The 26,510-nt window shown below is 32.3% G+C and overlaps 2 protein-coding genes across 3 annotated transcripts; one reads left to right on the top strand and one right to left on the bottom strand.

The window, feature by feature from the left end:
* On the top strand, positions 3,234-6,408 carry LOC104777639. The gene is made up of 11 exons (XM_010501925.2): positions 3,234-3,675; positions 3,903-3,994; positions 4,106-4,299; positions 4,576-4,615; positions 4,894-4,975; positions 5,068-5,145; positions 5,232-5,357; positions 5,516-5,637; positions 5,730-5,769; positions 5,968-6,042; positions 6,125-6,408. Exons 1-11 carry the CDS (start codon positions 3,377-3,379, stop codon positions 6,279-6,281), a joined length of 1,305 nt encoding a protein of 434 aa, XP_010500227.1. The 5' UTR covers positions 3,234-3,376; the 3' UTR covers positions 6,282-6,408.
* On the bottom strand, positions 7,962-12,634 carry LOC104777638 (pre-rRNA-processing protein TSR1 homolog). 2 transcript variants are annotated; one of them, XM_010501923.1, is made up of 20 exons: positions 12,415-12,634; positions 12,180-12,334; positions 11,959-12,090; positions 11,793-11,843; positions 11,563-11,703; positions 11,349-11,471; positions 11,167-11,244; positions 10,980-11,072; positions 10,772-10,894; positions 10,431-10,514; positions 10,233-10,331; positions 9,908-10,099; positions 9,738-9,813; positions 9,454-9,557; positions 9,113-9,375; positions 8,947-9,033; positions 8,630-8,860; positions 8,417-8,495; positions 8,258-8,321; positions 7,962-8,177 (listed from the first exon to the last, which is right to left on the bottom strand). In XM_010501923.1, the coding sequence occupies exons 1-20, from the start codon at positions 12,503-12,505 to the stop codon at positions 8,062-8,064; spliced, it is 2,382 nt and encodes a 793-aa protein (XP_010500225.1). In that variant the 5' UTR covers positions 12,506-12,634; the 3' UTR covers positions 7,962-8,061. The 2 variants fall into 2 exon arrangements, with proteins under 2 accessions (XP_010500225.1, XP_010500226.1); XM_010501924.2 differs by lacking the exons at positions 12,180-12,334; positions 12,415-12,634 and having other exon boundaries at positions 11,936-12,021.

Below are 26,510 nucleotides of genomic sequence, written 5' to 3'. Positions count from 1 at the left end.
TCCATGAGCAGTTGGTGTTCTTGTTCTTAAAGGATTCTGGTTCTCTGTTGCCTCAAATCTCTTGGTAAACGGTTGATGTGCTCAATGTATCTTTCAAAGTTCTTGTTTCCTTTCGATCTGGTTTACATGTACGGACTCGATCACCTACTCGAACTGACAGACGGTCAAGCACTTGCTCGAGTGAACTTTGGTTGGTGACTCGATCAACCACTCGAACTAACACTTCGTCGAGCACTGGCTCAAGTTGAGGATCGAACTGACTTAAACTAGAAGACTGACTGAATCTGGCTTGGTGACTCGATCGATCACTGGAACGTACAGACGGTCGAGTGCAGGGTCGAGTTGGTACCTGAAACTCAAAAAAACCAAGCAGATGAAGATTCAAATCAGTAATTATCAAGTGTAACAATAGAACTTAATCTTAAACTTGTGTAAATCCTGATTGTCACAAACAACTACTCAAATGGCAACGGCGCCAGATTGAAACATATCTTTTTGTGAGTTTGGAATACTTGTGAATGTATGAATGATGCAATCAGACAACAAACACAAGCTAAAACCAAAGATATATGATCAGGTGGAATGCAAGAGGTTTCAATTACTCTTATGCAGTTGCAGTATAAGAGATGTCGATCCATAATGAGTATGATTCAAGCAGTCAAGATGTAAACACTTATCTAAGTTAAGCCAAATATGAAAATGGTTTTGGTGTAATAGTTTGATGACAGAAATGTAAATGCAAAATGTAAAACTACTAAGATGACAGTTTAAATGCAAGATAATAACTGAAACTAAGATATGCAATGAAACAGGAATGAAACTAGAAAAATGCAGGACATAAAGCAAGAACTGGGAAACGGACTCGAGCAGGCACTCGATCGTATGCTCGATCGAGTAATGGGTCAAGTGGGAAGCTACGAAGAATAGAACAAAACTTAACAATCAAACAGAGCAGGTTGAAAGTAAATCAAACAAAAAGCGGATAACAGTAATCAAATAGAGAAATCAATAAACACAGAAGGCCCCAGGGATGGATTCATGGGCTGGACTTGAGCTATACTAATCTAAACTGACCAACAAACCTCAATCAACAGTGAGCTATCTCTAGACAATGATCTTCCAATACTTGTTAATCCATTCTCATGACAATAACAATCAAGCTTAGATACTCCTAGATCTAGTTCTCACTAGCTATTGCATAAAAAAGCAGGCATAAAGATCCAGATCATCACATGTCAAAAACCTTCTTACATAACCAATCTCTTGGGATAGGAACAGTAATCTCTAGCATTAGTATTATCCAGAAGCTTAAACATTGGTATGATGCTAAACAACCTAGGATCTGTTCTTACCCTCTAAGATATAAGAACAACATAGAGCATGCCTAATCTAGAAGAGATATTTAAACAATCAAGCTTGATCAGTCTAAACTACCATAACTCTCATCCAGCCTAATCCATCCCTAAGATCCTAATACACTACTCAGATGAACAACACATGATGAACAAAATCATAAACCTAGAAATCAATGAAACTTGCATTATTAGAAAGATAAGATGAAGATCTACAACTTTGTTCAAAGAATAAACTTAGATTCTCAATACCCAAAAAGTTACAGAAGCAACAAGGTATGAAAATCTCAAGAAAAAGCTTAAAAGTGTTGATGATGAAAACTTAAAAGCTAAAATCCCAATAAAGGTAAAAACTAGGTTTTCTGATATTTTTCCTCTGTAAAGTGGCTTGTCAGCGGCCATAGAGTACAAAGGGCATATATAGAAAAGTAGGGAAGCCCTAAAATGGCTACAAGACAAAATAGAGAAGCTGCTCGGTTGACTCGACCATGTGCTCGGTCGAGTGCATGGTCGAGTCAGGTCTTCTTCTGCTCCTTTCAGTCGGTCGAGTCCCTTTTAGCATACGGTCGAGTGTCTGGTCGAGTGTGGTGGTCGAGTAAACTTCCGGATCTTGATTCTCTTCTGCTCTAACTCCTTTTTCTGCTTCTCTTGATGGCTTCACTCTCCCTCAGCACTTATTCATGCTCCATTGGGTCCTAAATCACCTGTTTATGCAAGAAACAATGCAATGCAATGCAAATCTACTCTAATGCATAAACAGCCCTAAAACTACTCAGTGATGACCTAACAAGCTAGTAAAACATGCAAAATGCGTAAATAAACTAAGGTAAGACAAGGTAAAATATGTGAACATCATCTTCTCAAATATTCTCGAATCGTAAGTTCTCAACTTATTTCTACCTCAATCAACAGTTCTCATATATTTTTCTATATAACTGGATTTAAACGGTTTACGAACCAAATTCGATAGAAAACCACATAAATCAGGTTTGAAACCAATTTTAAGACGGTTTAGCGTTCCAACTTCTCAAATCACAAAATAGCTTCTCAATTGTTCTGTCAAGCAGTTCTTAATATAAATAATATGTAAATTTTATGTAGATATAATATTATTTTCTTAATTAGTTGTTCCTATTACTTTTCAAAAATAATAATTCTTTTGACATAACTTATGTTATTTTTTTAGATTTGTTATTCACTATTTCTTGATTAATAATGATATACATGTTTCATGAATTATTATTTTTTTGTTTATAATGTCAAAATCTAATTGAGAAAACACATATAATATAAGGTTAGTGTACAATGTAAATATATTAGTTTTGTTAATTTTTTTTTTTGATTTAGGATTTTGTTTTACAGATATAAAGATGTAATTTTTATGTAAATTCAATGTTATTATCTTAATTAGTTGTTTTGAAAAAAAAAATTTATATGTTATTGTCTTAATATTTTTTTTTGAAAAAAAATTTTTTGAAAAATAATAATTTTTTGACAGATATCAACATCTTATCAGTATAATTAACATGTTTCACGATACTGTTCATGACTAACTTTGAAAAATCAACTTTATATAATAAAATTAATGAAATTATTAAATATATTGATATACTGATTATACCGAAAACTAAAAAGTATATTGATTTATGAAAGTATTAGTTTATTGAGTATTAATTTATAGAGATTATATTGTATTTAAAATCATATAGCAATTTCGACCAAAAAAACAAATCATACCCAAGATATATATATGGTTCCAATTTTGGATTCGAGTATTCTCGGTTAGGAATAGATCGCATCGGTCGGTATCAGATTGGTTAACCCGGATTGAATACCCTTATATATATAATCTCTCGCCTCGGGCTTTCTCTTCTCTACTGGACTGAAACTGAAACACTTTCTCATTCTCTCTCTCTCTCTCTCTTCTGAGCTCGCTCGCTTCCACGGATCGAGAGTTGTGCAAATTCGCATCCTAGGGTTTCTCATTTCTCAAGTTTCATACACATGGCGAGTCTGTGAGCGCAATGGCGGCAAGCTCCGCAGTCTCTCTTCTCGACATCAAACTCGGACGACGATTCGGGGTTGGAACAAGAAGTAATCATGGATTGCGCCTAACGAAGTGGAAAAGGAAACTACTATGGTTCGATGGTGATCAAGCCGGAGCTCCGATTCGAAGATTTAGCTGCGTTGCAGATATGCTCGCACCGATTCGTCGCTCTGGGGGCTGCGAGATGTCTGAGGAACGGCGTTTCGATCAGAAGACGAGTGCCCACGGTGCCGGTATCAAAACTTCTTCATCTGCTGTGCCATTTGCCTCGCCAAAGTAAGTGTAAATGGACTTGATTTTCCCCAATTTAATTTGGTATCCTTGCTTTTGAAGATTCTTGTTTCAATTGAAGAAGGCTTCTGGCTTTGTTTTGTTCAGTATGTTCTTTATTCTTTTCTAGTAAGGCTGGCTTCTTAGGAAGTCTTTGATGTTGTTTATGTGAGTCTTTTTTTTTGTTTTCAAAGTGAAATGACGAGCTCCATAAATTGGTTTGGCTTTGGCAGATCTCGATTTTTGTCAAAGCAAGAAAAGTTCTACCCTCGTTGTACTCCAAGGCTTACTGGCCCTCAGTCCCGTGATACTCCGCCTAAAAGAGGTTAATCTACGTTTTATATGGCTTTATCCGCGTTCCGAGTTATGTTGCTACTTTATATAGATGTCTTACCGTGACGGATACTTCTAACCATGTCATTTTTGATTATTGTAGACACCGGGATTGCTAATGAAAAGGATTGGGGGATCGATTTGTTGAATGAGAATGTCAATGAGTCTGGCACTAATGAAGATGGAAGTAGTTGGTTTAGAGAAAGTGGACAGGACCTGGGAGATAATGGGTACAGATGTAGGTGGACAAGGATGGGTGGTCAATCTCATGATGGCTCTTCTGAGTGGACCGAAACGGTACAAAATCGTTACCCCTAGTGTTAAACTTGACAGACTCCCGTAGCTTTTCTTCTTATTGTGGCCATTGATATTTACCATACCTTACTAGTGCTTGCCTTGTCAGAAAACCGACCGTATGAGTTTAATGAAAAAGAAAGTTTATAGATCTTAAAATACTAGGATTGAATTATTATTGTTCCCTCAGTCTAGTTATCTTGAGGTTATTCTTCGTAACCCCATGGAGTATCACCCCAGGTGGACGTGTTTAATCGGATTTATTGATATCCTTGACAGTGGTGGGAGAAAAGTGACTGGACTGGATACAAAGAATTAGGTATTGTACTCCTATCCTACTCTACTTTAAATTTATTCCGTTATTTTTATTTTTCTGGAAAGATCATACCTGGTTTGATAGGTGGGATGTTTAAATGGTGTTGTTCCCGCATTGAAACTGGTGGAAGTTACCTTTATATTTAGTTTGTTATGCTTCACTTCCTTTCCATTTCCCCTTTTTCACTGGAATTTTGGTACTTCATGATGATTTTTGAGTGTGTCAAGTTCTGTGTTTTCGTTTTTTCATATTCTCACCCCAGTGGAGTGAGCTTTTTGTAGGTGTGGAGAAATCTGGTAAAATTGCTGAGGGGGACTCTTGGTGGGAAACTTGGCAAGAAGTGCTTCATCAAGATGAGTGGAGGTCTATGTTCTAGCATTTCCTTTACCAGTTTTAGCATCTTCACTTTGCTAGATTCTTACAGTCGTCTCATTGTGAAACTGGTTAAATTGCAGTAATCTAGCGAGGATAGAAAGGAGTGCACAAAAGCAAGCAAAATCAGGAACCGAAAATGCTGGTTGGTACGAGAAATGGTAGGTCAATGACAACACAAGTGCTTTTGTTTGAATATTAGGGAACATATGCTGCTAGACTAATAGTATCATTCACTGACAATCAGGTGGGAGAAGTACGATGCTAAAGGATGGACAGAGAAAGGAGCACATAAATATGGTAGACTAAATGAGCAGTCATGGTGGGAAAAGTGGGGAGAACATTATGATGGAAGAGGATCTGTGCTCAAATGGTTTTCACTTCTAACTACTCTGTTTTATTTACAAGTTCTAAACGTTTCGGTCACTGGTTAGTCTATAAGCTCCGAGTGATCCCCAGAAACGGGGATGGGAGTTACTTGAACATTGTTCTGTAAGAGATTTGAGATTTTGTTATTGGTGAACCATCCAGGACTGACAAATGGGCTGAGACAGAGTTGGGAACCAAATGGGGTGACAAGTGGGAAGAGAAATTTTTCAGTGGGATAGGTTCACGTCAGGGAGAGACATGGCATGTATCACCTAACAGCGACCGTGAGTTCCTTCTTCTTCTTCTTCCTTGATTTCTCTCATCTCATTTAATACGTTCTGATCCCATGTGACTCGATTATCTTACATGTTTGTAGGTTGGTCAAGAACGTGGGGAGAGGAACACTTTGGAAACGGGTAAGGAATTTTGATTACTGTCTCGGATGTTTGTGCCTTAGTGTATATATTTTACTAAATGAATCCACAACATGATTTCTTTCCCTTTGATGTAAATATTTGTAATATGAAAATGCAACTTTTTCAAATGTAACTGCAAATGCATATATGAGCAGTTGAAACAATGGAGGCCTAATATTATTATGTATGTGATTGCAGAAAGGTTCATAAGTACGGAAAAAGTACAACGGGAGAAAGCTGGGACATAGTGGTGGATGAAGAAACATACTATGAGTAAGAGAGAGAGCTTACATCTAAACATATTATCTAATTTTCTGGTTTATTAATATATCTTTGGATCATGTTTTTGGGGAAGGGCTGAGCCACATTATGGGTGGGCAGATGTCGTAGGTGATTCAACACAGTTGCTCTCGATCCAACCCCGAGAGAGACCTCCAGGTGTCTACCCGAACCTCGAGTTTGGGCCATCTCCGCCTCCTGAGTCCGACCAACCCCCTGATAAACCACTATGACATCGCATCTGTTTGTTTAGCTTATTAGCATAATAGCCTTTTTGTCGTCATTTTTCCATAAATTTAGAATGTTGTGAATTATGAGATGATTCTAATCCATTTTATCCAACGTCCATAACTGAATCTCTCTTCAAGTAGTCCTCTCTCTCACCCTTTAATTTCTATGTATAGAACACATGTCCACATAGGCTGAGTAATTAAAATATCTTGATACATAAGATGATGCACATCAACATGTATCGTATCAAAAATAAGTAAACTCATCTGTTTCTATCATAACAATTAAGCTTTATAATGATTCAGCTTCAGCACCATATTCTAACTGTATTGAGAACAATGAGAAAGATAATATGCATAGTTTTATCACATACAGAGGACAAAACTGGAGGACTTCAACTAAACCACCTCCATAACCAAAAGTATGAATGAGATTCAGAGAAAATTAAACATCATCAGCACCATTCTATAAATTGAAATCAAAGAAGCTGCGGGTACAGACGTTCAGGCCACTTGGGATAAGCACGCTTGTATAAGTTCATGCACACTATGTCATGTTGCTGAACAACTCCATTAAATATGCATTTCATCGCCCCTGCACAGTTCACATATTTTATGTAAAATTATAAAAACAACACTCCGGCTTTTTAATCTCTCCTAATAATAATCCCTTACCATGAGTACCAACTGGCTCCTTCACGCGACCACGACGCCCGCATTTTGACCACACTTCTACAGGCTGACACACAAAAACATTGTTCCATCCGCTTTAGCTTAATGTACGAACTAATACATAAAAAGTTTCAATCAATCAATTCTACTTTTCCCTCTCACCTTGAACCATTTCACATCTTCTGGGTTGTGGAACATATATCTGACTGAAGCTTTCATTTTTGATTCTCTCTGAGGATACCTGAACCAAACCATATTTTGAACAGCTTAGAATTACAGCAATTTTTGATATCTCAGTTCCATGTCAGAACATTAGTATCTATGCAAACTAGCATATGTGATTCTACTTGGAAAGAGGAAGGTGATAACTTTACCCAGTTAATATTATCTTCTTTAAAATTATTTTGTTGGGTTCAATGCTTTTCAAGGAACCAAGGGCAGCAACGGCAGGAGCACCTGACCCTTCAGAAATCTTCAGAACTACCAAAGGAAGTGGCGGGAAAGATATTGGGCCGTATATAGAAGCCAACGAGAAACCCCCAGGATGCAGGAATCTCTCCATCTTGTGCTTGTCCGAGCTAAAATTGTCGGTTGAAAATACCGGCCTAGAAATTTCCCCAGACCAATATTATTAAAGATTGCAAGCAAGAAAAGCTACTGCACCAGATAAAGCAGAGAAATAATTTGCTACCTTGCAATAAATTGACGGAATCCGACATGGAACACAAGCTCTTCTTTTGTTTTAAGAGGAGCTTCATAACCATCATACTTCTTTACGCTACAAAGCATAGACATAGGTGATGAGAAGATAGCTGGCNTCAAGGAACCAAGGGCAGCAACGGCAGGAGCACCTGACCCTTCAGAAATCTTCAGAACTACCAAAGGAAGTGGCGGGAAAGATATTGGGCCGTATATAGAAGCCAACGAGAAACCCCCAGGATGCAGGAATCTCTCCATCTTGTGCTTGTCCGAGCTAAAATTGTCGGTTGAAAATACCGGCCTNTACAGAGGACAAAACTGGAGGACTTCAACTAAACCACCTCCATAACCAAAAGTATGAATGAGATTCAGAGAAAATTAAACATCATCAGCACCATTCTATAAATTGAAATCAAAGAAGCTGCGGGTACAGACGTTCAGGCCACTTGGGATAAGCACGCTTGTATAAGTTCATGCACACTATGTCATGTTGCTGAACAACTCCATTAAATATGCATTTCATCGCCCCTGCACAGTTCACATATTTTATGTAAAATTATAAAAACAACACTCCGGCTTTTTAATCTCTCCTAATAATAATCCCTTACCATGAGTACCAACTGGCTCCTTCACGCGACCACGACGCCCGCATTTTGACCACACTTCTACAGGCTGACACACAAAAACATTGTTCCATCCGCTTTAGCTTAATGTACGAACTAATACATAAAAAGTTTCAATCAATCAATTCTACTTTTCCCTCTCACCTTGAACCATTTCACATCTTCTGGGTTGTGGAACATATATCTGACTGAAGCTTTCATTTTTGATACTCTCTGAGGATACCTGAACCAAACCATATTTTGAACAGCTTAGAATTACAGCAATTTTTTGATATCTCAGTTCCATGTCAGAACATTAGTATCTATGCAAACTAGCATATGTGATTGTACTTGGAAAGAGGAAGGTGATAACTTTACCCAGTTAATATTATCTTCTTTAAAATTATTTTGTTGGGTTCAATGCTTTTCAAGGAACCAAGGGCAGCAACGGCAGGAGCACCTGACCCTTCAGAAATCTTCAGAACTACCAAAGGAAGTGGCGGGAAAGATATTGGGCCGTATATAGAAGCCAACGAGAAACCCCCAGGATGCAGGAATCTCTCCATCTTGTGCTTGTCCGAGCTAAAATTGTCGGTTGAAAATACCGGCCTAGAAATTTCCCCAGACCAATATTATTAAAGATTGCAAGCAAGAAAAGCTACTGCACCAGATAAAGCAGAGAAATAATTTGCTACCTTGCAATAAATTGACGGAATCCGACATGGAACACAAGCTCTTCTTTTGTTTTAAGAGGAGCTTCATAACCATCATACTTCTTTACGCTACAAAGCATAGACATAGGTGATGAGAAGATAGCTGGCACCCAAGATCTCAACAAACAGATATCTAAAGAGTGATTACCTAAAATGCAGAACCGACATCTTGGATTCATGCTGCAAAAGCCCAAATCCTATAATGGGTTTCGTCGTGTTCACAAGCGAGGATAGTTTAGAGGCGGCAACAAGAGGCACTTCTTTAATATGCATCCGTACATATGACCCAGTTGGTACACAATCATCTCTGTCTTCTTCTTCAATCTTCAGGGCTTGCTTGAGCACAAGCTTTTGAGTCCTGGCGACGTTATCAAAAGCAAAAATTCGGGCATAGTCCTGAGGTAAAGACTCCTGCATATGCCAACAAGAAAAAATTAGCAACAAGTTTAATAAAAATAATGAACTTCACATCAAGATCAGTGTTGTTACATTTGGATCCCACGTGGAGGTTCTGAAGGATTTGAGACCCCTGTACTTTGCAAAACGTCTTCTTGCAGGAACATCAATAGGAGTCTCTACTTCATCTGGAAATTCTGACAAATCATAACAGAAATTTTTTATTCAATTTGTGCAATCTCAACGAGCAAAATACAGAAGCGACAAAATCAATAAGCACAAAAGAGATTCAGACACTCTACAAGGACTCATTTGAATATGAACATATATCTAGAACTGATATAGCAAATAACTCCACATAGGAAATAAACACCAACCCTCGTCCTCAGCATGTGCCTCTTTGATTTTCTTGATTTCCTCCTTAATTTGCTCCTCTGTCAAGTCTTCATCGTCCTGTTAATGAGCAGATTGGCTTAAAACTTTACCAAGATACTCAGATGATAATAAAAATACTGTTTCGTTAGTCACAAAAGAGAATTATGTTTACCATCATTTCAGAGTCGTTCTGAGTTGCACTATCAAAATCGCGCACGTTCAGTGATTTTTCATCATCCTCAAAGTCTTGGTCATACCTTCGTTCTTGATTGGAATCCTCTCCTCTATCAAAGACCATACCGTTATCATCGGAATGGCCATCATCAGAATCCTCTTCATCTGTGTCATCCACAATCCAAGCAGCCTGCAAACCAAATCATAACAACCAACATAAGAGGGGTTTAAATTATAACATATCTTTTGGAGAAATTGCACCAGAGGGAAGAATAGTTAAAAAAGAGGGGTACGAATATCATGTTAAAAAATCATCCAGAAACCTGATATTCTGAAGTCCCTCGCGGCAAATTCCTCTTCTTTAGCTTCCCCTGTTTCTGATTTTTGTCAGCCTCAGCCATTTCTTCCTCTGTTGGCCATGTCTACGCAATGGAAAAATTACACAACAAGTGACTTTCCAGAACAGATAACAAGACAAGCCAGCTGCCCGCTTCTTTAGTAAGAGAACTAATCAGACTTACCTGTTCCCCTGCTAAAGGATCTGGAGTGTTTTCAACTATTAAAGGCTCTTGTTTTATGGGATCAGGAACCAGAGACTTCAATACCTGGTCAAATTAAACACAGGTACAAAAGAATAAACTGAGTTGACAGAGGGAAGGCCGTGAAGATAGCATCATGAAAGCACAATAACATCTTATTTTTCAACTGAGAAAGTAATCGTATCATGATTACAGAAACCATATAAGCTGTTTGTCTATAGCTTTGTTTGAAGGATGTTGTTCTAGCACTAAATTCAAAGTATCTTTTATAATATAATATAGATAGAAGTTTGTCAATATGTCAGAGGAAATATCATATCTACCTCTTCATCATGTGAAGCATCCAACTCCATGGAATTCTGATTCTTCCTTTCATTCAAGGGAATTGGATCCTTCAGCACTTCAATTTTTGAGAATTGAAAATCGCCAACGCCAGAAACATGGACCTAATTTAATATAAATAAATAAAATAATAATAAGGCATCATAGAGAGAGTAGAGTGGCTTGATGAGAACAGAATGGCTGGATTACCAGCTGATTTACAGAAAGTTTGCGAGCACGCAAGTAACCAGAGAAAAGTAGAGTGCACATCCCTGAGCTTTCATCATCCACCACCATCCCAACCTAAATGCACCATTGAAAGTTACAACTTCTGTTCTATGAAACCTTTTTCACATATTCAAAATAGATGTTATGAATATAAGCATAAGGCAAACACCTTCTGAGCCACAACATATGGTCGTTGACTTCGCCAGTGAGGTACAGAAAGCCTTTGTGCCTTGAATAACCACATAAACTGCAAACATTCCCAGAAATATGGATTTTCAAGTAATTAAGGACATTAAAACTATTGAAAATAACTCAGTAAGATAATATAAGAAATCAGTCATTGAAATTTACCTTATGCAACTCATCTCTGGTATCTGCTGGATAAAACTTACAATCCTCAGGAAATTCAGAAGCAATTTGAGAGGCACATATCTTTTTCATCTCATTTTTCTTTTTCAAATCACTGGGTAAATCCTGAAATCATGCAAAACGACCATGAGAAGCTCAACGAAAAGCAAAGTTTGAGAGCTGGTGGCTATGAAAATATAGAGCACGAAGAACATACACGAATCAACACAGTGGTACTTGGTAGACCAATTGATCTAAGCACAGAAAGACACTGACTTCCGAAAGAATCTATGAAGTTAGATTTATTCTCTTCCCATGGAGAGCTTGCAGATGCTACAAAAGCCATCAAATCAGCAACCTATTACCAGTAAAAAAAAAGTCAGTAAGCACCTATGACCAAACTCTGCTCACAGAAAGAACCAACAAATGCAGCAATAATGCACATGCCTTGGCCATTTCCATACATGTCAAAAGATCCCCATAAGGCGCCTTTAACACCTGTGATACATATTCACAGCATTGACCACACAAGGAATTAGTCTTCAGCAGTCAATTCAATACATATAAACCAAACTTAGTACACCACCAACCATCAGAAATGGAATACACATACAGTTGCTCGTAGCTTATACTCAGAAGATGCAACTGTTGAAGAAGCAATTCCAGAACCATCAGAAGCTAGTAACTTTAAAACATCTTCACCAAGTGAATTCAATTCAGCAGAAGCAGAGAGGGGAAACAAGACCTGTCATCATTAGAAAACACAAAACGTAAGGGTTAATTCCAAACAAACACTACGTAAAACCGAGGGCAACAAAAATGTAAAACACTCACGATGACACGAGGAGCACTGTTTAATCCCCCAGATGCTCTCTTCTCCTTCAAAACTGCAGCCCTTTTCTGCTCTCGAAGCATCTTGCCACGCTGAACACGAGCAGCTCTAGCACCTTTAACATAGCTACTATCCGATTTCCCAATCCTGCCACCATCTGATTCCATAAAAACGGATCAATTTTGGGAGAGTTACTCAATCTCTGAAGATTAAAGGAGGCGTAAACGTTAAGGATACCTTTGAGTGAGGTTCTGTGGAGGTTGCGAGAAGATTTAGAGGAGAATCTAGTCTTGTGAGCTTTGTTAACTTGAACTCGAGAGGGTCCCATGGCTTCTTGCTGGATTTGGTGTGACTGTCTGCACAGCGAGAGAGGAGTGCGGCTTTGAGGTTTAAAGTTTAAACCCTAATCTCAATTTTTCAGTTTCTTTTCTTCCTCGGGGTTTCGTGAAGAAGACGAAGGAAATACTGATACGATCGTTGGTTAAAAGAAGATGGGCCTAATGGGCCTGTACATATTTATCACTTCTATTCACATATCTAGCCCATGTAAGAAAGAAGAAAGTAAGGCCGTGTTCTTTTACGAAGTCGTTAAAGGTTGGGGACACCTTATCCCGTTGAAGGTTGTTAAAGGATAGGGACCAGGGTTCGAGAAATATCTGGCGCACTAATAAACTACTGGTGAATTTGGATGAATAGTTTCTGTCAACAGTAAGGGGTTAGGATCGATGCCCTGCACGGCCAGCTTGGGGTCTGTTGGGGCAGCTAACGGGGGCTAATAGGATCCGCAGAACGAGTTGTCACAAATACATTTGTTCTTCATGCGTATGTGAATAAGGACTATTTGTTTTCAAGAGGTAAAGTACCATTTCTAATCACTTGATGAACGTTTTGCCAGCGAGCCATGCTTTGTTCACTCTCTTTACTTTCCTTATAATCTTTAGTTTTGTTCGTAAGAGAGTGAACAGAGCATGAATCGTCTAAATCAACGAAATATATGATCGATCAATCAAAAAGTTTTTTTATGTAGAAACTTCTTTGTCTTCCTTTTTCTTCACTCTAACTCTTCTTCGATTCTCCCTCTATTTCTTTTGATTACGTTAAGCCTCATTCATCACTACACATGCTTTGGGCCTAATTTCAATGGTAAATACAGTTTCTAGGCCATACCAATAAGCAACAAAACTTCTTAGTCAGTCTCGAAGATCGAAATCTGCGTACATGAATTGGGGTTATTGCTTTAATTTTTGGGATGAAATATTGTTTTACTAAATAGATTAAAAAAATTAATAGTTACTTAAAGTCTAATAAGATTTGGTTTTTATTAATAGCATATTTAAAAAGAGTTGGAGATTCAACCGCTCGTTTTGTTACCAACAAGATATGCAATTGAAACAGATAGATGAAACGAATGTGTAGGATATATAGTTAAAAGAGGCGGTTAGAAGTTTAAACGAGGTGGTTGACAACCGCTCAATAATATGTGAGATACAAGGCCCCAAATTATAAAACACACAGTTGGAAATTTTATAACTATTTAATATTTTCTGTTTTCTTTTAAAAAAAATATATTTTCCACTTATAATATTCTCTTAAAGAGTTTTAAAAAAAACTGAATTTTTGTTTATGTTATTTTTCTATAATAATAATTTTATTATTAAACTGCTTGTTACGAATCATAATTATTATTTAACCGCTTGTTTTAACTCAACCACATTTTACTTTCCATCTTTTATAACCATTTTATTTTTAACCACCTTTCAAGGGGCATTTTCAAAAATACCTCATTTTCTACGTTCTTTTTAAAAATACTCCTTCATGTTGACTATTTTTAAAACTACCCATCTTCATATACAAAATGACCAAATTACCCTTTTTTTGAATGACAACAAGAATGTATAGTCACCAAAATCAAAAAACTTTCCCGCCAAAATAAAAAAAAAATCCCCCCAAAAATGAAAAAATTTCCCGCCAAAAATGAAAATTTTCCCGCCAAAATAAAAACAAATTTCTCGCCAAAAATTTTTTTTCCCGCCAAATTTTTGAAATTTATACATTTTAAAAACCTTGTAAACGCTTTTAAAAACTTTGTAAATTCGTTTACAAGGTGTTTAAAAACCTTTTAAAAACCTTATAAAAACCTTGTAAACGTTTTTACAAGGTGTTTAAAAACCTTTTAAAAACCTTGTAAACGTTTTTAAAAACTTTGTAAAAGCGTTTACAAGGTGTTTATAAACTTTTAAAAACCTTGTAAATGCGTTTACAAGGTGTTTAAAAACTTTTAAAAACCTTTTTAAAAACATTTTGAAAACCTTTTAAAAACCTTATAAAAACCATGTAAAAACGTTTAAAAGATGTTTAAAAAACCTTTTAAATACCTTTTAAAACTCTTTTCATCTAAGGGTAAAATGATCATTAAAAATTAAATTAGGGCAAAAATAAAATTGCCAAAAAAGGGGTATTTTTGAAAATGGATATTACAAAAAGAGTATTTTTTAAAAATTATTTTCCTATAATTGTAAAAAATTAACTGCTTCATTTAAACGATGTAACCTATCGAACCCTTTGTCATGTTGATTAACCGTCTTTTGAAACCCATAAAACACTTTATCTAATAGTATTCATGTAATGTTGTAAGCTTAATTTTACAAATCAAATGTTATGGCATCATCGTCGAGAGAATTTATATTGATGCTAGAACATAAAGGGAGACATATGTTGAAGCTACATTTTAGAATCACATAATCAAATTTTTATGTTAGAACCCTAGGATTTCATGTGTTGTGACTTGTGATGTCAACACCGTGGATTCGTATTTGACAACGAAATTGTAAAAACAATGATTTGATATCAAAATCACAAAATTTATGTTTTGGGGCTAACTCGAACATTCAAGAACATCTCTTTGTAAAATAACCTCTTTTAAAAAATTCTCACATACATTAGAATTTTTGTCTTTTACTTCTTTTTTCAAAAACGTCATTTAATTTTTTTACTGTTTTCTACTGTTCACAAAACTTTCCAATCCTCATCAACATTTAATATTTACAACACATGCCATTGAGTCTTTTATTTTTTTTTTATTTTTTTTTCTTCTTTATTATATGCACCATATAATCTAAATATAAAAATGCTGACTAATTAAAAAAAATTCTAAATTTTTTATAGAAATAAAAAATTTTATGTTTTTTTTCTTTATAATTGGATATGCATTTTGTTTGGTGATTTTATTTGATAATATTAAATATTTTTTACAAATTTTAGATCCGTACACAATATTAAGTGTATTGATGTCTGTGCACACTATTATGTGTACAGATGTTTGTACACATTATTAAGTGTATAGATGAAAATTGTTTAATTCTTAGGGTTTCTAATGTCTGTAGATATGCTTGTACTGCAATGTTTTTATACAAATTACATCTGTAAAGTTAATAATGTGTGCAAACATCTGTACACATAATAATGTGTATAGACATCTGTATACATACTAAGGTATACAAATACAAAAGATTTATATAATATATTTAAAAATTATTAAATAAAGTTCATATCTTATTGTAACGAAAAAAAATGTATTTTTTTGTACCTAAGAATTTTTCTAAAAATAGATTATATTAACAATTATTTGAATAATTATGATTGGAGGGAAAAAAAATTTTAGTTCTTACCCACACACATACCCATTTTTGTCATTTTCTCACCAAACATATGTCCCACCATTTCTCCCTATCTCACAAACTCTCTATTACACAACACCATACTTTTCTAATTTTAGATAGTGAATTAGGGAATCACATGTGTTGTAGCACGGGTTATATTTATTTTTAGTAATTTGTTTTTTTTAATTTTCCTTTTTCTTTCCACAGACATATAATTTTCTTTTTTCTTGGATTATGGACATCTTGGAGGGATAGCTATAACCCCAAATATACAAAAAAAAAACACAAATATACAAATCTATACACTATATAACCCCAAATATACAAATAAACAATATATAAACAAAGAAAATAAGTGAAAATAAAAAACTACATTACAAAAATACAAATTACAAAAAAAGTAACTAACAAAATATATAATCTCGTGCTGTAGCAATAATAATAATAATTTGTGTTTACGAATGTTTAATATCCAAAGTAAACAATAAGAGAAGAACAAATTAAAATAGTAACATTAGACATGACTTATAAACTGATGGAGGTATCATAGTCCTTCATTAACCGCTTCAACATTTATTGTATTTAACCTGTACACCAAAATAGAATAAATATAGAGTTATTAGTATAGATATTATTCAAAAAAAATTATGATTTACCAAATAATTAGGAAATAATTACCGTTCCTTTTCCTAATGGTGATTTTGGAAAACTTCTTTAAAAACAACATTGGTTGTCTTTGTTTGAGGTTTTCTCTCACTATCGTAATTTTTATTTGTTTGACTTTTTACTAAGTAGATAAAGTTGACAAAATAAAAATCTCAGATTTGTTTGAGATTTCACTTTTAAAAGTTTTAAGAGTGAAAATATTAATATTACTTAAATATTTTTTAGACTTAAATATATTATAATATTTAAACTTTCGACGGAGTTCACATATTTATAATAATTTAAACATTCTATAAAAATTTAAAAATTTATAATCTCTTAAACTTTTTTAAAAAATGTAAATATATTATAATATGTTTACTTTTTAAAAGTTTAAATATGCTCAAATATATAACCAAATTAAACTGTTAATTTTGGAGACCTGATAAATCAAGTTTCCTGCTCATTTGTACTCAAAACATATTAGTCATATATTGATAATGATTATGAATCATATTCCAAAATATTTAGTCGATGTGGGATATACAATACACATTTTCTGTAAATTAGTTTACAACTTTACATATATATAATTTCTGCGGTTTTTATTTTTTGCATCTATGCTAATCATAATTAATTACTATAATTTCGTTAAGGAAATATTAAAAAATCTAAACTAAGGGATGATTTGTTTTTATTTAAATGTATTAAGTTGATTTGTTATTTCCGTAAATATCTCACAATATAAAAACAAATCAAATAAGTTTACATATATATACAATTTCGTATTTAATCTATACTATTAAAGCAGAAATACCCACTATACTCAAATTGGACAATCACTTAGTTTTGGTACGTTTTTCATTAAAAATGATTAGAGAATCACTTAATTTAATTAGATTAACATATAGTTTCGAATTGTCTAAAAGACAATGATACCCTCCGCTCAACCACTTATTTACGACCAGGTCGGGACGCGGATCATGTATGACCCGGAAATAGAAGAAAAAAAACTCTCGGATTTGTTTGTACTCCAGGTTTATAATATTCGGATCATGTATGTTATTTGATTCAAGAATAGTTAAGCACACAACCAAACAGAGTTATAATCCCTAGAAATAAGAAAATTGGTATCTGAGTATTTAATGGTTTCAGTAATATTAAATATTAACTACTATCATACTTAATCTCTATAATTATTACGAATAATAATGAGAAATCTTTAATACTTATGGATTGTGACTTTTTTGCTTCCAAAATAATCAATATATTAAATACGAAATTGTATATATATGTAAACTTATTTGATTTGCTTTTATATTGTGAGATATTTACAGAAAAAACAAATAAAGTTAATACAATTAAATAAAACAAATCATCATTTAGTTTAGATTTTTCAATATTTCCTTAACGAAATTATAGTAATTAATTATGAATAGTATAGATGGAAAGAATTAAAAATGCAAAAATTATGTATATGTAAAATTGTAAACTAATTTACAGAAAATGTATACTGTATATCCACATCGACTAAATATTTTGGAATATGGTTCATAATCACTATAAAAATATGACTAATATGTTTTGAGTACAAATGAGCAGGAAGCTTGATTTATCAGGTATCCAAATTTAACAGTTTAATTTGGTTATATATTTGAGAATATTTAAACTTTTAAAAAGTAAACATATTATAATATATTTACGTTTTTAAAAAAAGTTTAAGATATTATATATATATAAGTTTTTATAGAATATTTAAATTATTATAAATATTTGAACTTCGTCTAAAGTTTAAAATATTATAATATATTTAAAGTCTATAATATATTTAATTAATATTAATATTTTTACTCTTAAAAAACCCAATTTTAAAATATAAAAAATGTTTGAGTTAAACCTGTTAAAACATGTTTTTAATCAAACTATAAATTAAATTGTTTTTGTACAATTTTTTTCACTTCGTAATCGTCCCAAAACGCAAATGTGTGTAATTGCGAGATATTTTTAAAGTTGCTTCGTTAATAATCATTTAAAAAGTTGAAATTATCTATATTAAAGCACGAGTACTCATGGACTATTTTTTGGACCATGACTTTGTTTTGGTCTTTAAAATAAAATGTTTAGTAATAAATAATTATTAATACATTAGTATATTATGCCATTAAAATTCTCTAACCATTCAAATTAAATCGGATCTCTTGACATGTCATTTAGTACCTGGTTATTTGATCTGATTTTCTCATCAAACACTATCCGTTGATTCTCAAAATAAAATTATATCTTGGCCACATATTTTTTCATTGGTTTTAATTAAAACCATATATTTTGATTTCCAAATCTTACAAAATGTTTTGATTGCCGAGATTAATTTTAACTGCAAATCTAAAACAATCTTTTGGGATAATCTTACACATAGAATATTTATCTTTTAGTTATAATAAAACAAGAAACAATATATATTTTGCTGAGATTATATATCAAATATTAACTTCTAAATGATAACCTAAATATACCTAAGCTCACTATAAATACAATGGTTTCCTAACCATTGAAATATCTCACACGAAAATTTAACAAGCAACTTCTCATCTTTTGACGACAAACCAAAATAAAGAAAAATTCATCCTCTTACAAAACTACTATTCGATATTGCGCTGTGTCTATCCTCTTACAAAACTACTATCCGATATTGCGAAGTGTCTATTCTCTTACAAAATTACTATCCAATACTGCGGTGTGTCTGTTTTCATGAAAAGCTACATTCTGCAAACTATTTACTCTATTAGGATTTCCAATTTACCGTATAACCCATATACAAATAAATACTATATATACAAATAAAATAAGTCAAAATAAAACAGTACATTACAAAAATACAAATTACAAAAAAGAGTAACTAACAAAATATATAATCTTGTGCTGTAGCATGGGCATCCCCTAGTCTATTGATTATTTTTGAAGCAACAAAGTCACAATTGATAAGTATTAAAGATTTATCATTATTATTAATATTCGTAATAATTATAGGGATTAAGTATGGTAGTAGTTAATATTTGATATTACTAAAGCCATTAAATACTCTGATACCAGTTTCCTTATTTATTGGGATTATACATCTGTTTGGTTGTGTGTTTAACTATTCTTGAATCAAATAATATACAGGGTCCGAAAATTATTAATTTGGAGAACAAACAGATCCGCAAATTTTTTTTCTTCTATTTTCGGGCCAGAGAGGATCCGCATTCCGATCCGGCTAGTTTTAAGTGATCGACCCAAGGGTATAATGGTCATTTAGATAAATCAAAATTATAGGTTAATTTAATTAAATTAAGTGATTCTTTAATCATTTTTAATGAAAAAACTATCAAAACAAAGTCATTGTCTAATTTGAGTTTAGTGAGTACTTCAACTTTAATAGAATAGATGTATTAGTTTTTCAATTAAGTTTCCAAAATGTATTAATTTGCTAACAAACCCTATTTTTAATGATCAATAATGTGTTCAAATGGTATTTTTTGTGAAATGGAGAGTATATATATTTGTATAAAATTTCCAACAATTGACGTGTAATTTTACACAACTATAGGTCCATCACATTAACTTTCAGGAATTTATTATTTCAAGATGAAGAATTGACAAGTACCCTTTTGTATTTATTTTTGTTTATTATATATGTAGTATAAATTAAGAATTTAAGATGCAGCCCTTTTTTCCTATTTAATTATGAAAAATTGGAACCACTTGCTCTTTTTTCCCTATATGTAGTTGTTTAGTTTAGTAGAAAACGAAGGCGTGGCGTTGGAATGATATAGATCAGATGAGTAACCATCATTACTTTGAGTGGGTCGTGAAAAGCTTGATTTATTAATACTGCAGATGTGAATGTGTTATATAATATTATTGCCAAAAAAGTTAACACTTTCTTTTTGAGCACTGGTGTTATTTTGGCACTTGTTAGAATAAGTCCTTCAAAGCCAAAACATTTTTCTTAATTTAAATAGGGGCTCCGTATTTGGAATCAGATTTAATTTTAAGGTTAAAGAAATAAGTATCACTGTATACAGTATACTCTAATGTTCTTTTCTACAAAATATTGTGAATGTGAATTTGTTAACTCTTGATGTAACATTTAATGTGTAATAAAACTGAAAGAAATATGCATGTTCAACTTTCTAGATTGTTAAATCTTGTTTGGGTTCGATAGGCCGCACATATCACAAAATGATGGTTGGTTATCGTTAATCTTGTTTGTTTTCGGCCATCTTTTAGGGAAAAAAACCTATGAATAAAACTATTAATTGTAATGTTTCATATAATGTTATTTTTTGTTTTATATAGTTTGTATGATCTGAGTTTTATTATTTCGTCATTTAGCCTTAGAAATTCAGAATGGTCCTAGCTAGCGGTAGTTATTACATAAATGGAATAATACAGAAAAAATAATCGAAGTTGGTACATACTAGAAGTTTGAACGAAGGTGACGAAGCAAAAAGATTGCAATAAGTGTCGCAACTAGCAAATGACGACCAACTACCATCTTTATTTTTATTGGGCTAGACAATGCAAACTTAAAAGCTGATTTAAGTTAAAAACGAATGCTCACAAATCCAATTTGTAGATTTGATTTCTTTACGCAATAAGTGACTGCATATTTCAATTTTAACAAAAAGAAAAATTGAAAAAATTTAAATCATATTTCAATTTTAATTTTAACTCAATTAACAAGATTACTATAAATCATTAGGTTATAATTTATATACAAATATCATTTGTTTTATTTTGTGTTCAATAGTCTTTTTATATGTTAAAAATGCTTGTTTAACTTGTTTCTTAACTGGCAATGATAAATATCATAGTGTAAATGGAATGAGCTCCGAAGCAAATAGAATTGGCTCCACAGACGGAATTATGTTTGAATTAATGTGTCCGATGTGGACCTCACGTTATATCACACTCTCATCATTACGGGCACTTCCTACCAACCCCTTAAACACACCCTCCTGGCTCAATGTCACCATCATTTATTTATGTTCATTTTTTTTTTTTGGGTAAGTTCATTTTTCAGCAAAATATGACAACCTTCAAAATTTACTACTAAAATCAAATATATTACAAAATATATAATTTTTGTCAAAAAATATTAAACAAAAACCCAAACTTTTGAATTAGAAACTTTCAAAAATAACTGGAGCCACCACCAATATTCTTATTTCAGATTTTGGCAAAGTTAACGGTAAGTTGCACACTTTAATCACCTGTATCATTTCGAACAAAAATGCTCAAAATAAAACTATAATCTAGGTAACAAAAATACAAGACTGTAATCTGATTAGCAACAATATACCAATCTAGTTGGCTCTATTGAGAGGAAAAATATTAACTAAAAAAATATAAAAAATGGCAGAATACAGTACATGTAGTTTATTCTCCTCCATTTTGTATTTGTTTTCATATGTCTATTTTCACTTTTATAAAAACTTTTCATTTTTGTAATTTCGATTACAATTTATTTTTTCTATCTTTTAAAATCCATTTTCCTTATTTTTCTTTGAACTATAATGTTTTTGTAACACCCGTAACCAGTTTATAGATTTTTGGTATGGGTATTTTTGGTATTGTTTTCAAATATAGACACATCACTAAGCTACCCTGGTATTCGGACTTCGTAAACTACAAGGTGTGCTGAGATGTTCCTCACGAACGCCTCGGTGAGCTAAGTGATATGTCACTGGGAGTACCATATGGAACTTGCCAAAAGAAATGCTTAATCTTAAGGAGGTCGTGGAGTTCCCATGCTTGGGCTCTTAAAGCCATACATGTTGGGGAATATTGTACCTCTTCCACCATCTCTCTAGCCAATCCATAACCTGATCTGACCGGATATTTTTCAGACTTTGAATAATGCCATACCATCTGATCTAGCTTAAAGGACTTGCTTATAGTCATACTCCAAACAATATGAATATCCTTCGGATCCATAAATTTTTGAAGAATAAGTAAAAGCCACTTCTTAGTCACCGGTTTAATTAAGTGATTAATCATTAATTTTGGATGCAAAAATCTGCCTCTACCATTAGCGGGTAGAGAATGGTGATTAGGAATCCAAGGATCGCGCCAAACAGAAATACTTCAACTATTTTCCACTAATCACCTTGCACCATTATTAAAAATTTTGTCGCTAGTAAATTGGGATCGCGTCATTCATATATTATTATATGTAAATAGTTGTTTTTAAAAAAGTTATTACAAATTGGGAAATCACCGTTGCTTGGGTGTTTTTCTAATTTATGTAATTAACTAACTAGTAGAAAGGAAAAAAAGTGTAACTAATCTTATCTGTGAAGGTTGCACAAAACTAGCCTCATTAAAAGAGTTGTGGACGCACAAAGTTTACGTGAAGCAATTGTGCGGCAGAGTCAAGTATGTATGTGTTTTCTGGTGGCCATCCCATTTATAGTTCATCTTCTTTTGTTTCTTCTTCTGTTTCATATTTTGTGATATTTCTCATTCAACTGTATTTAGGTACGTCATAACAATGTCCTCAACAAATCAGTGGACGCCCAAGCAACAACCACGCTAGAAAAGATGAGCTAGTGCCACATAACACTTAGGGAGAACAATCCTAATTTAGATATTTTTATTTTAAGATTAGATAAAAAGTATCCCAAGAGACCCGGGGATATATATATTTCATATAGATCATCAGGTGATTTTGGGATAAATTAATTTTTGTTGTTGTACCAAAATTTGTGGATAACAATAATAAAAATTAATTAAAAATAGTGGGTGATTACTGATGTGTATGATAGTGATGATGGAAGGAAGAGATGGAAGGACAAGATGCAAAGAGGTGCACATGACACATATGCACACCCACTCACATTGTTTTTATTTCCCACAATCGTTGGGTTGGTGTTTGAGACGGGTTTCGATTTCCAAAAGTTATATATAATCCAACTCTCTCTACTTTCATACTTAATAATAGTCTAAAATTCAATTTTAAAATTTGTTTCTATATCATCAAACTCACTATATATATAGAGAATAAGAAAAAAAAAACAATGTACGTCTGTCTACTCGTTCCTGTTTTAGAAATCGCTAGGTGCTAGTCGGGCGATTGGGGTGGACCTAGCGCCTAACGAGAAAATCGGAGATTAAACGGGGATTAATCGGGGACTAGTTTTAGGGTTATTTTATTAATTTAATAATAAAATAAAAATATGTAGTTTTAAATATATATAATTCTGTTTATGTTAAAATATAAATATAAAAATAAAATATAAAACTATAGTATTATCTTTAAAAATTACAGTAAACACATAAAACCGTAATTTTAAAAGAAAATTTATGATTTTTATTAAAAGTTTATACGTTAGTTATTGTAAAACATCATAAACTCTTAACTTAAATGTCTAAATAACAAAAAAAAAATTTGATTTATATTTGGCTCTAAAAAAAAATCATTATATACAAAATTAAGCAAAAATAATCATATTATTTATAATCAAATTAGATAGATATAATTTAATAATCGATGCTAAATAGGGATTAGTCACTAATCGAGACGGAGATGGTGGGCCTAGCTATTTTGCAGGGCATAATCGATGCTAGGCGGAGATTTTTAAAAGAGGGCTGGTAGTGATAGGTAGGTCATCTTTGCACACGAAGATGATAAAATGACTAGTCCGCTTTATTTATACAAATTTGTTAAAGATTAATACTAATCTCATACGAAATTCAATTTTTTTTACTTTGTTACCGTGGTTTTGCAAATTGAACTACAAATAACCTTGTCTGGTCAGCGAGGGCATTGTAATGTGCAACGCATGACGTGTTCGATGCTCGAGCAAATAAAACCTTTACTTTGTTTGAAATTCTTGCATGAACAGAAAAAGGAATCCGAATACTAAAAATATATTTTAATATAATGATATGTAAAATGGGTTAATTAATTTTACATTATATATTTATATATGAATTACGAATATGGTATGGTTTTTACATATCTAATAGTCATAAATATATCTCCAGTAATTACATTAAACTATGAGATATCCATAAAATAATAAAAATTATAATATAATAATAAAAATTATCGTTATATTTATTTTAAAAAATTATTTTGATTGAAAAAGTATTATTTATTTTTAATATTGTAATTATATAGTAAATCTACATATATCTTTTTTTTTATCGTCTGGATTTAGTATTTTTTTTTTTTGATGTATATTATCATTTTATATGAGAATTTGTTAGAAATACTTTTTTTGGATCCGAGTTTTCAAAAATACTATTTTTGAGCATTTTTATTTTTACCCTCTTTTACACAATTACAATATGTTAAAATAATTTTTAGAATTTTTTTTATGTTTGGATTCTCTATTTTACATTTAAGATATAATTTTAAGGGGTTAGGGTTTACTAGTTGGAGTTTAAGACTTAGAATTAAGTTATTTTATACATAGAAAAGAGGTATTTTTGAAAATAGATAACATAAAAGGATATTTTTAAAAAGTGATATAGGAAAATGTGTATTTTTGAAAATCCTCTATTTTATATTGTATTTGCATTTTTACTTTGTGAAATATTTAAAGGTATTAACTATTATTTTTAATTGTGAGTAAATAAAATTTATTAATTTACCAACCACATAAATTTAGTTTTACCAACTTGCTAATGTCGAACATTAAAACACATTTTTTTAGACTTAGTTATATATTTTCGTTTTAAAAAATTTAAATCACAACATATGCAGAAAACTATAGATTTATTTATTAGATGTATTATATGATAATTCAAAAGAATTTGTAAATGAATTAAAAGAAAGATGATAGGAGAATCATAATTTAAAATCTTAACAAATTTATTAAAATAAAAATTTGGATACTTAGATATAAAATCTTAAATTTTAAAATTCTGATTGGTTTAAAATTTTTAAAATTAAATAGTAATTTTCTTCTATAATTAATTAGAGAAAGAAAATATTTTATTTTTTGAAATTAATAATCATTTAAAAGGTTTTATTAGTCTAAGATTGAAGTTATATTTTCACCCTTACTTAAAAATTAAACATATTTACCTTAAGACCAATGGTATGACAATGTAATTATTTACCATTTATAATATTAGTTTCATATTTGTAATAATAGGATTATAAATAATATCTTAACAAAAATAGTGAAAATAATGTCTTAGTTAAATATATAATTTTAAATGTTTTTAGATTTACAACCAAAACTAAACATATTTTCAAAACCTAAAAATAAAAAAAGAAAAAAAAATTACTACATTCAATATTCTCATTCAACACCTAAAAATTTTTTTTGTTTCAAAGAAGATAGAAACAAAAATCAGTTTCCGGAGGAACCGCGTAATCCTTTCTCCCAAGTATTACGGAAACGCCCTCTACGACGAAACACGTCAGAGAAAACAAAAAAAAACGAAAGAGAGGGTAAAATAGTAAATTATTAGAACTCTCTCTCACATCCCTAGGACCTGAGATGGCAGAGCTTTGTTGAAGCACACACATAATAATACACACAGACACACTGTGTAATGTGTATATAAATATATATTATAAAACCTCTTTCACACCTTTTGACTCCTCCTCTCTTCCTCTCTTTTGTCTCTCTGTTATTTTCTTCTTCCACGCCCAGTTTCCTTCTGATGAGATTCTTCTAATTGAGATTTTCAGAACCAAAAGGAGATTTACCATATTGCCGACGAAGATTATGAGGATTCTTGTTTTCTCTCTTCTTCTTCTGGAAAGTCCTTTTTTTTTTTTTTTTCTCTATCCATTTGCTTCTCCTCTCTTTTGGCAAATTTGTTTCTGCATTTTTTATTTATTTCAGAGATTTCAATTCGGATTGTAGCATTGATGCACACACTTTTTAGGTTTTTGTATTTTTTTTTTTTTAATTTTTTGGTGAAATCACTCAATCAGTTGATACAACAAATTGTGATTTATCAAGGAAAAAAAGTATTATTCAAATTGTGGAATTCTTTTTGTTGTTGTTAATTCATATTGTG

The sequence above is a fragment of the Camelina sativa genome, chromosome 3, assembly GCF_000633955.1.
Source record: "Camelina sativa cultivar DH55 chromosome 3, Cs, whole genome shotgun sequence".
NCBI classification, from domain to species: Eukaryota; Viridiplantae; Streptophyta; class Magnoliopsida; order Brassicales; family Brassicaceae; genus Camelina; species Camelina sativa.
Note: the sequence above shows the minus strand (reverse complement) of the source record. Positions and strands in the feature narration are given on the sequence as shown.

What these genes read in the sequence shown, in the direction of transcription:
- LOC104777639 (XM_010501925.2), top strand. Translation starts at nt 3,377, where the DNA reads ATGGCGGCAAGCTCCGCAGTCTCTCTTCTCGACATCAAACTCGGACGA. An exon ending in GCTGGTTGGTACGAGAAATG is followed by an intron (nt 5,146 to 5,231) that starts GTAGGTCAATGA and finishes ACTGACAATCAG; the next exon opens with GTGGGAGAAGTACGATGCTA. An exon ending in TGTATCACCTAACAGCGACC is followed by an intron (nt 5,638 to 5,729) that starts GTGAGTTCCTTC and finishes ACATGTTTGTAG; the next exon opens with GTTGGTCAAGAACGTGGGGA.
- LOC104777638 (XM_010501923.1), bottom strand. Translation starts at nt 12,505, where the DNA reads ATGGGACCCTCTCGAGTTCAAGTTAACAAAGCTCACAAGACTAGATTC. An exon ending in AGTATAAGCTACGAGCAACT is followed by an intron (nt 11,844 to 11,958) that starts GTATGTGTATTC and finishes TATGTATCACAG; the next exon opens with GTGTTAAAGGCGCCTTATGG. An exon ending in GGAGCCAGTTGGTACTCATG is followed by an intron (nt 8,178 to 8,257) that starts GTAAGGGATTAT and finishes TGAACTGTGCAG; the next exon opens with GGGCGATGAAATGCATATTT.